The 12,278-nt window shown below is 47.1% G+C and overlaps 1 protein-coding gene across 1 annotated transcript in view; it reads right to left on the reverse strand.

Annotated features, from left to right (window-relative positions):
- Positions 1-12,278, reverse strand: part of PLEKHG4 (pleckstrin homology and RhoGEF domain containing G4) — a 98,824-nt gene that overhangs the window by 56,301 nt on the left and 30,245 nt on the right. Inside the window, exons 3-5 of the mRNA XM_086621239.1 lie at positions 9,453-11,613; positions 7,329-7,376; positions 3,625-3,840 (exon numbers count right to left, since the gene is read on the reverse strand). Of these exons, the coding sequence (XP_086477365.1) occupies positions 3,625-3,840; positions 7,329-7,376; positions 9,453-11,613 (2,425 nt within the window). The remainder of the gene's footprint in view (positions 1-3,624; positions 3,841-7,328; positions 7,377-9,452; positions 11,614-12,278) is intronic.

A 12,278-nucleotide genomic window follows, 5' to 3' on the forward strand; every position in this document is an offset into this window, starting at 1 on the left:
CTGCGCCTGTGCACGTCACCAGGAAGGTAAATGACCTGGAGAACAGTAGGGACTACACCTCTATTGTGTGAAAAGTAATTCACACGAACGGGAGCTATTTCCTGGCATACAAATTTGATGGGGGGGGCGGGGGGGGGGTGGAAAAAAATCCCAAGCACAAGACAAAACCAGAAGCTTAGAGAAAGCTATGTTGTCTTTCTCTTCTGAACTTCACTGCTACCACAGGAGATACTGGTCTGGACCACCTCTCTCCCCATCCCAGGGACAAGCACGTGAGTTGCCAGGTAACACAGATACAGATGGACAGCCCCGAGCACAGACAACTGCCCCGGTGCCATCTCAATCTGTCACTGGGACGTGACTTGAGTGAGGGCCACAGACACAGATGGGCTTCACTTAGAAGCAGGGCTTTGTCCTCCCAGGGACCAGCACTGTGACACAGGCATTTTCCTGCTCACAGCAGGGACAAAATCTTCTGTCATCTGTGTGATTCAGGAGGAATTTCATTACTCTTGAAATCCTGCATTCTGAACACCATATAATCAAAGAGCTGGAGACAAATTAGGAAAAAAGCTTATTAATATACCTTGTTTGCTAAGCTAAGGGAATCATCAGAAAATTACAAAAGAGAGCAAAGCACTCAAATTACAGGAAAAACGGCTCAATAACCAGGCTCAGTAAAAACTTTCTTACTCTGAAGCAACATCTTTTGTCCACCAGGGAGGCTGGGCACCACCAGAACTTGACCAAAGCTTGAACTTCTATATAGGAGCCTGGGAATCACCTGCCTAGGTCAAAAAAGCAACCACCACCACCAGGGCCAGGTCTCCAACAGTGGCATAACCAGATGATTCAAGAGCAGAACGCAGGAACGAAACTCTCCTGAAGGGAAAATTTCTTCCTGACTCCATCAGCTACTAGTTTATTAATTAGCTCTTATTCACTATTCATTATAGAAGTTATCCCTCCTAACGCAATTACTGGATCATTATCAATGTGTAACATAAAGCATTTAACTGAGTGGTGAGCACATTCCCCCTCAGGTGTGAGCACTGCCCGCTGAAATCCAAACGGAGACATGTGAGAGAAACCATGTCCGTCAAATCCGATACTGCTTCTACAGAAAACGGGATTCCTTCCTTAGGCAAAAACGCCCTTCGGTGGTATCAAACCCAACCTTGTTGCTTCAGTGCATTTCAAGTGCACAACCCTTCATCCCGTTCTGCCCCTCTGCTCTGCTCTCCTGAGACCCCCCCTGCAGTGCTGCGTTCAGCTCTGGGGTCCCCAACATCAGAAGGACACGGAGCTGTTGGAGCGGGGCCAGAGGAGGCCATGAAGATGATCCGAGGGCTGGAGCACCTCTGCTGTGGAGACAGGCTGAGAGAGTTGGGGCTGTTCAGCCTGGAGAAGAGAAGGCTTCAGGGAGACCTTCCAGCACCTTCCAGTGCCTAAAAGGGCTACAGGAAAGCTGGAGAGGGGCTTTGGACAAAGGTGTGTAGTGACAGGACACGGGGCAATGGCTTTAAACTGAAAGAGGGGAGATTTCCATGAGATAGAAGGAAGAAATTTTTTACATTGAGGATGGTGAGGCACTGGCACAGGTTGCCCAGAGAAGCTGTGGCTGCCCCATCCCTGGAAGTGTTCAAGGCCAGGCTGGATGAGGCTTTGGGCAACCTGGTGTAGTGGAAGGTGTCCCTGCCCATGGCAGGGGGGTTGGAACTGGATGATCTTGGAGGTTCCTTCCAACCCAAACCATTCTACGACTCTATGATATTCAAGTGCATTTGCCTCATTTAACAGTTGCACATTATGATACAAACCTGTGACAAAGGAAACAACTAGAGCATTAGACCACGTAACACAGACTATGAGCTTCTCTGAAAGACCCCTCTCTCGAAACCTGTAATTTTTTGGCTGTTGTACACAGCATAAAAACATCCAACCTGATCAGCAGACCAGAAGATTAGAAATCCGCCTTTGGAATTCGTTCTAACAATTCACCTCCCAATGCAAAGTTACGTGTTTGAATGTACTGTAACTCTGCCCAGCACTTAGTTCCTCATTTCATCTTTTCCAGAAGACTGGGAAAGTCTTATTTCCTTTTTCTTCTTCCCTGCAGAAAGGTTTTTTCACCTCATTTTCAATCATCTTATGAGATAAACAACCTTCCAGTCTCTTGCCATAAGGCATCCAATTCAGTTACAAGAAAGAGCTGTCACCCTTTTCTGCACCAGCTCCAACATTCTCCATTTCCTTTTAGAACAAAGGCATCAAAGCAGCCCAAACTATCTGAGATGCATCACCAACAAGCACACAGATGTAAACTCACCGTCCTAATCTGGTTAGTCATCTCTTCTTCACACATCTGAGGTCAAAATTGGTCTTGCAGCCCCAGCACTGTGTGGGAAATCACTGTGCTGCCTTTCTGCCCTCCTTCCCAACTTCTCCATCCTGCACAAGTCTGCTCAACCTCTTCTCTGGCCAATTTTCAACTTGTACGTGGCTCCTGAGCTGCCTGAATGCAGCTATCTTCCTGCCCTGCACTGGACAACCCTCTGGCTGGCTGTGGAAGGGAGCAAGCCCGCAGGGGCAGCTCAGGCAGACGCTGCCAAATGGCTGTTTTGCTCTGGAGAGTTGGATCTCACTTCCTCCACTTTCCCTCGTGTTTGGTTCAACACAAAGACCTCTTGTGTGGGCCCTGCACACCAAGCCATCCTGGCTGCCCTGTCCAACAGCCTCAGCTTTGTTTATCACTCTGCCAATATTTGTCCCATCCAGAAGTTTTGGGCAACCTGGTGTAGTGGAGGGTTTCCCTGACCATGGCAGAGGCGTTGAAAAGAGATGATCTTTGAGGTCTCTTCCAACCCAAACCATTCTGTGATTCTATGATTCTATGAAGTTTTATTTGCAACAATTTGATACTTGCTGCCATATCAGATGCAAACACTGAACAACGTTTGACCTACAGCTGATCTCAGCAGAACAATTCTGGGAAGTCCTCCCTCGATAGCTAGTTTTGTCATCTGCTATTTAGCTGCAGTATCGTTCATTCCACACGGTGCTCATCCACACCCCATTGGGATATTCCGTTCAACACGATGTGCCATAAAGTCAAACGTTTTCTAAAAATCTATTCTATCTAAGGCAGCTACATTTAATCAACCAAACTTCTAATTACCAAGAATAAAACTGGTTTCACAAGAGCAACGTCAAACAGCATCTTCCACACTCCTATCCTTTAATTATCTACCAAGTGAATCAAGTTCCTATTGTTTCGACCAGGTCTGATGTCAGGCCCACCAGCCCATCATTAGCTGCATCCTCACTCTTCTCTTTTTGAACTCCTGCTATGAGCACACAGATTTGGCCTTTCTGACTCACGCATGCTTCGTTAACATTTTGGGACTCCTGGGAGCAAGTTAACATGGCCTCCATGAGAGAGAAGTTCTACTTTCTGTCCTTCCCATCCAGAAACTTTAGAGGATTCAAAAGCGTTGCTTCTGGAGAGGTTTGGGGTGAACAGAACGGAACTGGCACCAGTCCACAGTGCTGCAACCAGAGGCTCATCAGCTTTGCCCTCCTACAAACCACGCTTCCCAGACACGTTCTGGCTCAGCTACTCACCAGGCAGGCAGGCAACTCCGCTCCTGAGCACTTCTGGGTTCACATCCTTGACTATGGTAGGTGCAGACCGACCACCCCAGGCACTCCCAGAAGCTGGAGATGTCGGTGGAGCAACAGCAGCTGAGGGTTCCTCCAGGGCACTGACTTTACTTGCTGGTTTCAACACATCTGTGCCAGTTGCTTCTTTTCTCATCTCTGCCCCTTCCGACACCATCCCTGTAAGACAAGCAGCAGTCAGAAGCTAGAGCAGAGCTCCACCCAAAAGGCCCCAGGTAAGTCCCAGGCTGGGGAGGGACATGCCCCCAGCCCCAGCACTCTGCAGCTCTTCCAGTCCTCGTGCCAGTAGCATGCATGTTCCAAAACTGGTTATAACATTAATACAACTGTAATTCTAAGAAAAAAAAAAAAACACCAAACAATTTCTTGTGAAGTTTGCGAGGTACAAAAACTCAATTCAGATCAGGATTACTGTAGTCAAAGTCATTTTTAAAGGCAAGGTATCAAGCAGTACGTGTCCGCTCACAGCCTGGAAGCCTGGCACGGCACAAGTCCCTGGCTCAGCTCCAGCAGCTGGAGCACGCTGAAGTGATAAACCAGCTCCTGACAGGGAGAGCTGCTCCACCAGAGCAGAATTACTCCCCCAACACCACTTTCAGACTAGTTCCTGAAAACATGAAGTCAACTCGAGGCTGACAAATCCGCTGGAAATTAGCCAAGGATACCTTGTTCTGCTCGTCCAGATTTTTTTAATTAACAGTTAATGTGGAAGTCAGAAATCTATTTTAAAACCCTGCAGAACAGGATGATTACACCAACCAGCTCTGTCTGAGAACTGGAGAAAATCCTTCCTTTACCCAGCTCTAAAGTACAAAGTATCAGAAACATTTAATTCTAAAATTAAACATCTAAAATACTGCATGGGAAACGAATGCTAGTTTTAACAAGTTTCAATTTTCATGTAAAAGTAGCTGGAGAGAAGAAAAAAAGATAAATCTACCTACTGTGTAAGAAGTATTATTCCCCATTTCCCAACGTTGTAGGAATTGGAAGCCAACAATATGTCTTCAACGATACGTCTTTAGCATCCTAAGAATACAGCTAAGCTATCCCACCATTTGGCAGAAAGATAAAGCAGACAAAAGTCTACACTTCGCTGCAAATCCTGATACTGCAACAGCTACCAACAAAAAAAAAATCAACCTCTCTTTAGGAAAATAAAAGAACGGAGTGTTTATTTGCTTGCTATGAGGTCAGACATTTTAATTGCTATTTAAAATTGACTTCAACCATCCTACCTTCCTGCTGCATCAACAATGCTGACGATTGACTCAGTTTATTTACTAACAGATTCCAATACTTCATTAAAGAGCAGGACCAGGAACAAAGCAGTCCTTGAAGTGGCTTTCAATACAAGTTTTAGCAGTGAAGGAGATTTACAGGTTGAGGCTCAGCCCAAACTGCTTTCAAAATTGCTAAAGTGGGCGAGAGAAGCGCCCTGAGCAGTGTGGCTCACTGCGCAAAATTATCTGAAAATAATAAATAAAACAGTGGGGGGGAAACCAGGAGGGGCTCCAGGGCTCTGCACCGAGGCCGTGATGGAGTAGCTGCTCACCAGTCTTTGGTAACAGCCCTCTCGAGGGAGCATCCCTGGGACCCAGCTTGGCATCTGTGGCATCTGACTACGTAAGCTGGTGCGATGGCTTCAGGGTTCTGAGACACACCAGAGCTCAGTTGTGTTCCCAATGCTACCTCAGCCTCCACTTCCCAGTGATGCAAGAGGTCATTGGCTTTGGACAATGCTGCTAGATCTTCCTGGAGCAGCATTTTAAAGGGTCACAGATCTCCCATAGATGGGGTATCTTGAAAATCACCAAGCCATGTAAGTCACACCTCAACAGTTTCACATTAAAGTGTGACAGACTTTCTAGAAGAACATCTTCGCAAGGAGCTGTAGGACCTGGTAACAAGCAGAACCACACAGTTTGTAGTAAAGAAATCTGCATTAAATGTAGAAAGCCTGCAAAGAGGACCAAAAGGTAGCATTTAAAGAAGATAAGAAAGGGAACATAGCTATATTGAAGGTACCACAACAGGGCAAGAGAAAGACACAAACGTACATGGCAGCCCTGCCTTGGATATCTCTTAGGAATGAGGTGGCAGCTCCCAAATGCCAGAAGAGAGAAGCCTTTTGCTCAGCCCACCAGACATGGTCCTGGTACTGAGGCTTTTCAGCCCCAGGGAAACCTCACTGGAGTGGTGCAACTTCCAGACTACATACATCTTGCCCGAAAAAACCTCTTCCCTGAGCTTCACACGCTCAGTTAGGATCTGCAGCGCCCACCTCCCTCCCAACAGGCCCAAGCACCCTGTTTGTTATTCACAATCTGGGGTGGAGACACTTACTAAAGCGGAAATTGTAGAACACGGGGGATCACATCAAAAAGCAAATTGAGAACTGAGACATCTGAATTTGCCATGTTTGCAGGTTCCACCTTTCCCTGAGGTTAAGGAAGTGGCAGAGGAGGATTTGCTTGTGTGCATTTCAAAGAGACATTAGCATTTCTCCTGCAAACTGCCCCAGCACCAGCATCATCTACGCTCACGTCACGTAGTAACAGGGAGCAGGAACAGAACACCCTAACAGGTGCTGCTGAACATGCCCCAGTGTGGCTTTTCAGCCCGTTTCTTGAATATCAAGATACTGACCACCCTCAAAACATAGGAATCCTTTCCAGAGCTGCAAAGCTTCAAAATTCACTTTCACTTACAGTTAGTCATTAGGGAGAAACAGCAGTCAGATTTTCTGTGAACGGAACCAGTGTAAATTTTAAGGCACCAACTTGAAACGGCTCACGTTCGACTCAAAATCTTGGAGTTGAATCATATTTGCGCAGAAAATAAGCTCAGTTTGCGACTGGGAAGAAGAGGAAGAGGAGAGAGGACAAGGAAAAATCTGCAGACACAGCAAACTCGGACACCCCAGTTCTGAACGTGTATTTTGACACGATCTACAACGTCTGCCGTAACAAGCAAGTTCCTCCACCTCCCATAGAGCAAATTGTGCATCTGCCCACTACTCCTGAGGTGTCAACTGCAGATCAGAACTGGCCTAGTAAAGCTTAAGCTTGTTGTTACTCATAGTTTGGGCAAGATACCCACAGTTCCCAATCACAGTAGCAAAATGACCCCAGCAAGAGGCAGTTACAGAGAATTTAGCTTGCCTACAGACTGACCGGCTGGGAAAAAAAAAAAAAAAAAGTCCATTTGTAGGACTGAGAGTAGGACATTTGCTTCATTTTGTAATTTTATATCTGAATTATGTTATTATTGTATCTCTGAGGGTTTGATGGGGCTAGATAAGGGGATGGCTTGTTTGGATCTCAAAGCAATCAAACGTAATTGAATAGATTAAGCTTATTCCAGTTCCAGCGATAATGTTCAGGAAATACTCCTGGCATTAACAGCTATCTGACCTGCCCTATGCCTTAAAGAGTTTGGTTGGTGGTTGGGGAGGGGGGCGGGGGGCAGGTGTCTCTGGTGATTTAGGTTGTTTCTTTTGCTCTGTGAACTCTGAGATAACAGGGTTTTTAACTGCAATGCTAAAGTTTAACACCATCAGAATCGGGCCATGAACGTCACTTATTTCAGCCAAATCCCCAGAAAGATCTGAATTGTCTTTCATTAAAAACAAACTCCACACATACCCCAGAGGGGTCCGTCGCTGATGAAATTCACAGCAGCGGCCAAGAAGCCTGTGGAGCAGTGAGAACATCACACTTATTATCTCATACATGAGCTGGACCTGGCTAATTTTAGACAGGAGAGATGGGAACAGCAAAGAAGCAGCCGCTGGAGCCGTTAGGAAAGCGTACAGCCAGCACTCCCCACAGCCTGGGTTTGCTGAGGTCCGGTCCTGTGCAAACAGGAATTAAGCCAGGTTCAGCTCGGTCAGGGGTATGGATACCCACCACGTGGTTATTTACTGGCATGCATCCCCCAAGAGCTACACATAGGCAGAAGGTGACCTCTCTTTCTGCTCATGGTGTAGATGCTTAGAGAGATGCACATTTCAGCAACAAAGTTGAGCTGACCCCTCCATTCCACAGCATGTCACTCCAAAAGTATCAGAAATGCCTGGCAATCGTGGGCCTGTCTAATTATGGCATTAAAATATTTTGGTGCAGGTGTTAATGAACTCTCATTTTAATCAAAGGCCACTTTAGCTCCATTAGGAGGTCATATCAGGAAAAATGTGATTTTTGAACACTTGAGAAAGTAGCTGTTTGCAGCTGAAGGGAGCAGCACTGCAGGGGTGATCCACGCAATCCAGGACCAGCACAAGCTGGCAGCCTGTCCCAAGACTTGATCTGTTCCTCCAGACATGCTCTAGCAACATGGGTCTGTACCTCCGACCCTTTCCAGAGTCCTCACTCGAATATTTCGAGCCGGGTAATTTTCCTAGCCAGGGGTCTCAGGGAATGAGAGCTGTCGAACTGGAATGGCACGTCTCACCCGCCCCCGCCACACACGCTCTCCTCGATGCGATCTGCATATCTGCCTCCAGCTTTCCAGACTCAGCAGAGTAGGCAAAGCCAACATGGTGTCCCTGCGGTTCCACACGGCCTGCCTACGGCCCGGTGCCAAAGGCAGAGGGACCTGGGTTGCCTGCTAATTCCTTCTGAAGGAACACAGCTCCAGCACAGGAACCCAGGCAGCAAGAAGTCTGGGCAATATCTACTTGAACACACTGTTTAAGTTTAGATGTTTAATTTCTCTGTGCTGTCACACTCAAGTTCAACAGTTCCTACCTGAAACACAACCAAGCTGAATTATAACCAATCTTCCAATCATCTGGTTGGAGGAGACCCTCAAGATCATCGAGTCCAACCATTCAGCTTGCACTGTCAGGGTCCCTAAACCACGTTCCTCAACACCAAATCCACACGGTTTTTAAACACCTCCAGGGATGGGGACTCCACCACCTCCCTGGGTAGCCTGTTCCAATACTTCACAACCCTCTCTGGAAAGAAATTTTTCCCGATATCTAACCTAAATTTCCCCCGGTGTAACTTGAGGTCGTTCCCTCTCATCCTGTCATTCATAATGTGGAAGAAGAGACTGACCCCCATCTCCCTGCACCTTCCTTTCAGGTGACTGTAGAGTGATAAGGTCCCCCCCACCCCGAGCCTCCTCTTCTCCAGACTTAACAGTCCCAGCTCCCTCAGCCGCTCCTCGTAGGACAAGTTCTCTAAACCCTTCACTAGGGTGAAGCAGAGGGGAAGGGAGGGAAGAAGGGGGGAAAAAAAATTCTCAACTCCACAGCTTGCTTCTTCCATCAGCTACCAGCACACGCATTTGCTGATCTTCAGGTCGTGCTACACAACTAGTATTTTACTGTGAGATCCACTGCTGCTTCCTCTTGCCACAACTATCTTCCCAAAGCTAATTTCCAACTCTGAAAGACTTCTACAGTGAGACATTCTCTTCTCACGCATTCCTATCGCGTGCATCCACAATGTGCACGTGACAAATGTAACGGGTGGAGGTCACCAGCAATCAGATTAACTAAAAGCCCGTTACACTGGGACTTTGTTCTGTACCAATGTAAATTTGCAAAGAACTCTTAAACAAAATACCTACAGTAAAGCCACCTCTGAAGAGAAAGCCAATTCCAAGCCACAAAAATGACAACTTCATCACTTTCCCGTAGTTTGTGCTATTACCCCAAAACCTCCCAGCAGGCACACTTGTCAGCGGTACCTCCTGAGGACTTCGCATTCGATCCACGTTATCAAACAGCCAAACACACAAACGCCCAAGTGCTGTACCTTTAGGAGATGGTGCCTCAGAAGCTGCCTCTTGGTGGGAGCACAGAGCAGTGGACTCTGTATGGCCCTCAGCAGGTTCTGAGGACAGCGGTCCAACCTCCAGTTCCTCTTCGATGGATTCCAGTGGTTTTAAGGCTATAGTCTTTGGCTTTTCCCCGTAAGAAAAACCTCCGCGGTTCTCCTCCCCTCCCTGGGACTCCCGTACCGCAACACACTCTGGGTTCAGCACAGAGTTCTCTTCACTTTTACAGCCCTGGTTTTCTGCTTGTCTTTGTGGTTCCTCACACCTCTCTCCAGATCTGAGGGTTCTGAACTGACTTGAGCCTTCTGCTTGTGCATCAGGGCCCGAAGAGTCACTGTTATTTAATTGTTCTGCCGTCTGATCACCCTCTGCTGACACAGCACTTTGGAGTAGTACGGCTTCTTCAGCTTTCTTGTGCTGACATGCAGAGACCTCTTGCTCTTCACCCTCTGACAAGAGTCCATCTGTAGGAGCTCTGACAGAACAGTGACTATGACTACTCTGATTCTCATTTACAGTCAATATTTGTTCAATCTCTTTGACTTCCTCAGGGTTGTCCCTTCTTCCCAGCTCAAATTCATCTACTCCTTGGTTCTGTTCTGGAGGATTTAACGGAGAACTCAGATTTGCTTCCTGATCATCGCAGCAAGTGCCAACTGCTCCTACATCTGCCACGTTCCCTGAAGGAGAGCCTCTCTCCACACCTACATCTGAACTCTCAGGCGTGATAAGCAATGTGGTGGCCTGGACTGGTGCAACACTTTCACTGATGCTCTGACAAGAAACATCAGAACCTTCTTTCAGTGTGCAATGTGGTCCCGAAGGTCCCAGGACAGACACAGGAGAGGGATCCATCTGTGTCACCTCATTTTGACCCTCGGTCAGTGGTTCTCCATGTCCTCTCAGTACCTCTTCTTTAGCAGGAGCAGCAGCAGCATCTAGAACTGTTTCTGGGCTCTGCTCTGATGTTTCAACACCAGGATTTCTGCTAGGACCATCACTTTCTCCTTCCATGTTTCCAGGAGCACCAGGCATTTGTGCTTTGCAGTTGACACCATCGCCAGCACACAGGTCGCTGTAGCTGCACAGTGCATATTGCCAATCGATCGAGTGTTCGCTACAGGTCTCCTGCTCTGCAGGTGAATCTTCTACACTGCAGGCAGGAGACTCAGCCACAGGAAAGCTGTTCCCCATGTTTCCAGGACCACCTGATATCAGTTGACCTTCTGGAGACAGTTCTCCATGCACCATCACTTCATTGCTTTCCAATGGAATTACATTTTTGAGAACTTCTGTAGAAGAAGTCTTCAGAGTGTCCATTTGACAGTGCTCCTTCTGCATAAGTGCTGAGTGAACGAAGTTCTTGGAGTAGGTGCTGTCTTGAATGACAATAAACCTGTGCTTGCCTTTAGACACATTCACTCGTGTTCTGGGCTGAGTTAGATAATTTAAAGCTAGTGATTGGGTTAAAGAGCCTGTTTGTGGTCCAAACCTGGGCAGTGAAACTTCTGTCAACTCAACGTACTCCCCTTCAAGGTCACTTTTCAAGTTCTCTTGAGGCACGGGACTTGTACACACACCATTGACAAGAGCTTCACTCGACTGCGGAGCTGTGCTGCTGCTGACGAGGTTGTCTCGATTTGGACTTTGTTCCTGTAGATACTGAGATGCTAGGTCTGGTGAATTGCACTCAGCATGGTCCATGGGGAGGCACAAAATTGAAGGTTCCTCTGTTATTTCTGGAGAGATGATATCGTTCTCAATTATTTTTGGTTTATTTATAAATTCAGGATTAACCACTTTGTCCCAGGGGACACGAAATATTTTATCATCAGTGGTTAGTAAACAATTTTCCAGTGCTATACCCATCCGCTCTCCATTGATAGTACTCAACCATTCCAGAGTAAAAATAGAGGTATAGGAAACTTCTGGAATCACGACTTCCTCTACATTATGCTTGTCTTTCGCCAAACATTTCAATACAATTCGTGGAGACTTCTTGAGATAGGGGACCACCTGCAGGTAGAAGTCACCAGGCTTCAAGATTCGCCAGTCAACGGAAGCCAACTGGACTACAATCTTCTCGTGAATACACAGGGGCCAGCCCTCATGGCGAAACAGCAAGCCACAGTACTGAACCTACGGAGAAAAGAGAAAGTGTTTTCAGCATCAGGAACAAACCTCAGCTCAAGCTTTTGGACAGGAGATCAAGGCCAGTCTTTCACAGCAGTAGCAATAGAACAGTTGAATTTACGGTCTTTGGTTATTAGCGTAGGAAAGTTTTCCATACTGAGGTCTTCTCTTTGAAAAGCAGAAACAAGAAAAGCTACCAACGCAGATCACCAGCAACTCAGGATCTGATTACGAACCAACCGGTGTCAGCCCTGCTTTAAAGCTGAGTCAGCACAGACAGGCAGAGGTCTAAGTCCCAGAACTCCAGGGCAGAGAAATCAGAAGTTCTCACCTTCCAGTTCTCAAGCTGGGAGACCCTAATTTCTGACTTATTAGGACCAACTGGACTAAGATGAAAATTCTGACCATAGAGCATCCCTGACCAAGTGCCATTAGAGAAGTGCAGGCAGACAGCGGTCTGCTTACAGCGCTCAGACAAACCCCACTGATGACCATCCACAGCCTCAACAGAGAAGACAGCCAAACACACATCATTTCCAGAGCACCCACAGCAAGCTCTAGGTTGTATCAGGTACACTTGACACCAACCTGCCGGAAGGAGGCTGTAGATGCGGAAACCTCATTGCACAGGATGCTGCCAGTCAGCCTGGCACCACAAAACTTTTGCCTGT

The sequence above is a fragment of the Tauraco erythrolophus genome, chromosome 15, assembly GCF_009769465.1.
Source record: "Tauraco erythrolophus isolate bTauEry1 chromosome 15, bTauEry1.pri, whole genome shotgun sequence".
In the NCBI taxonomy this organism is placed as follows: Eukaryota; Metazoa; Chordata; class Aves; order Musophagiformes; family Musophagidae; genus Tauraco; species Tauraco erythrolophus.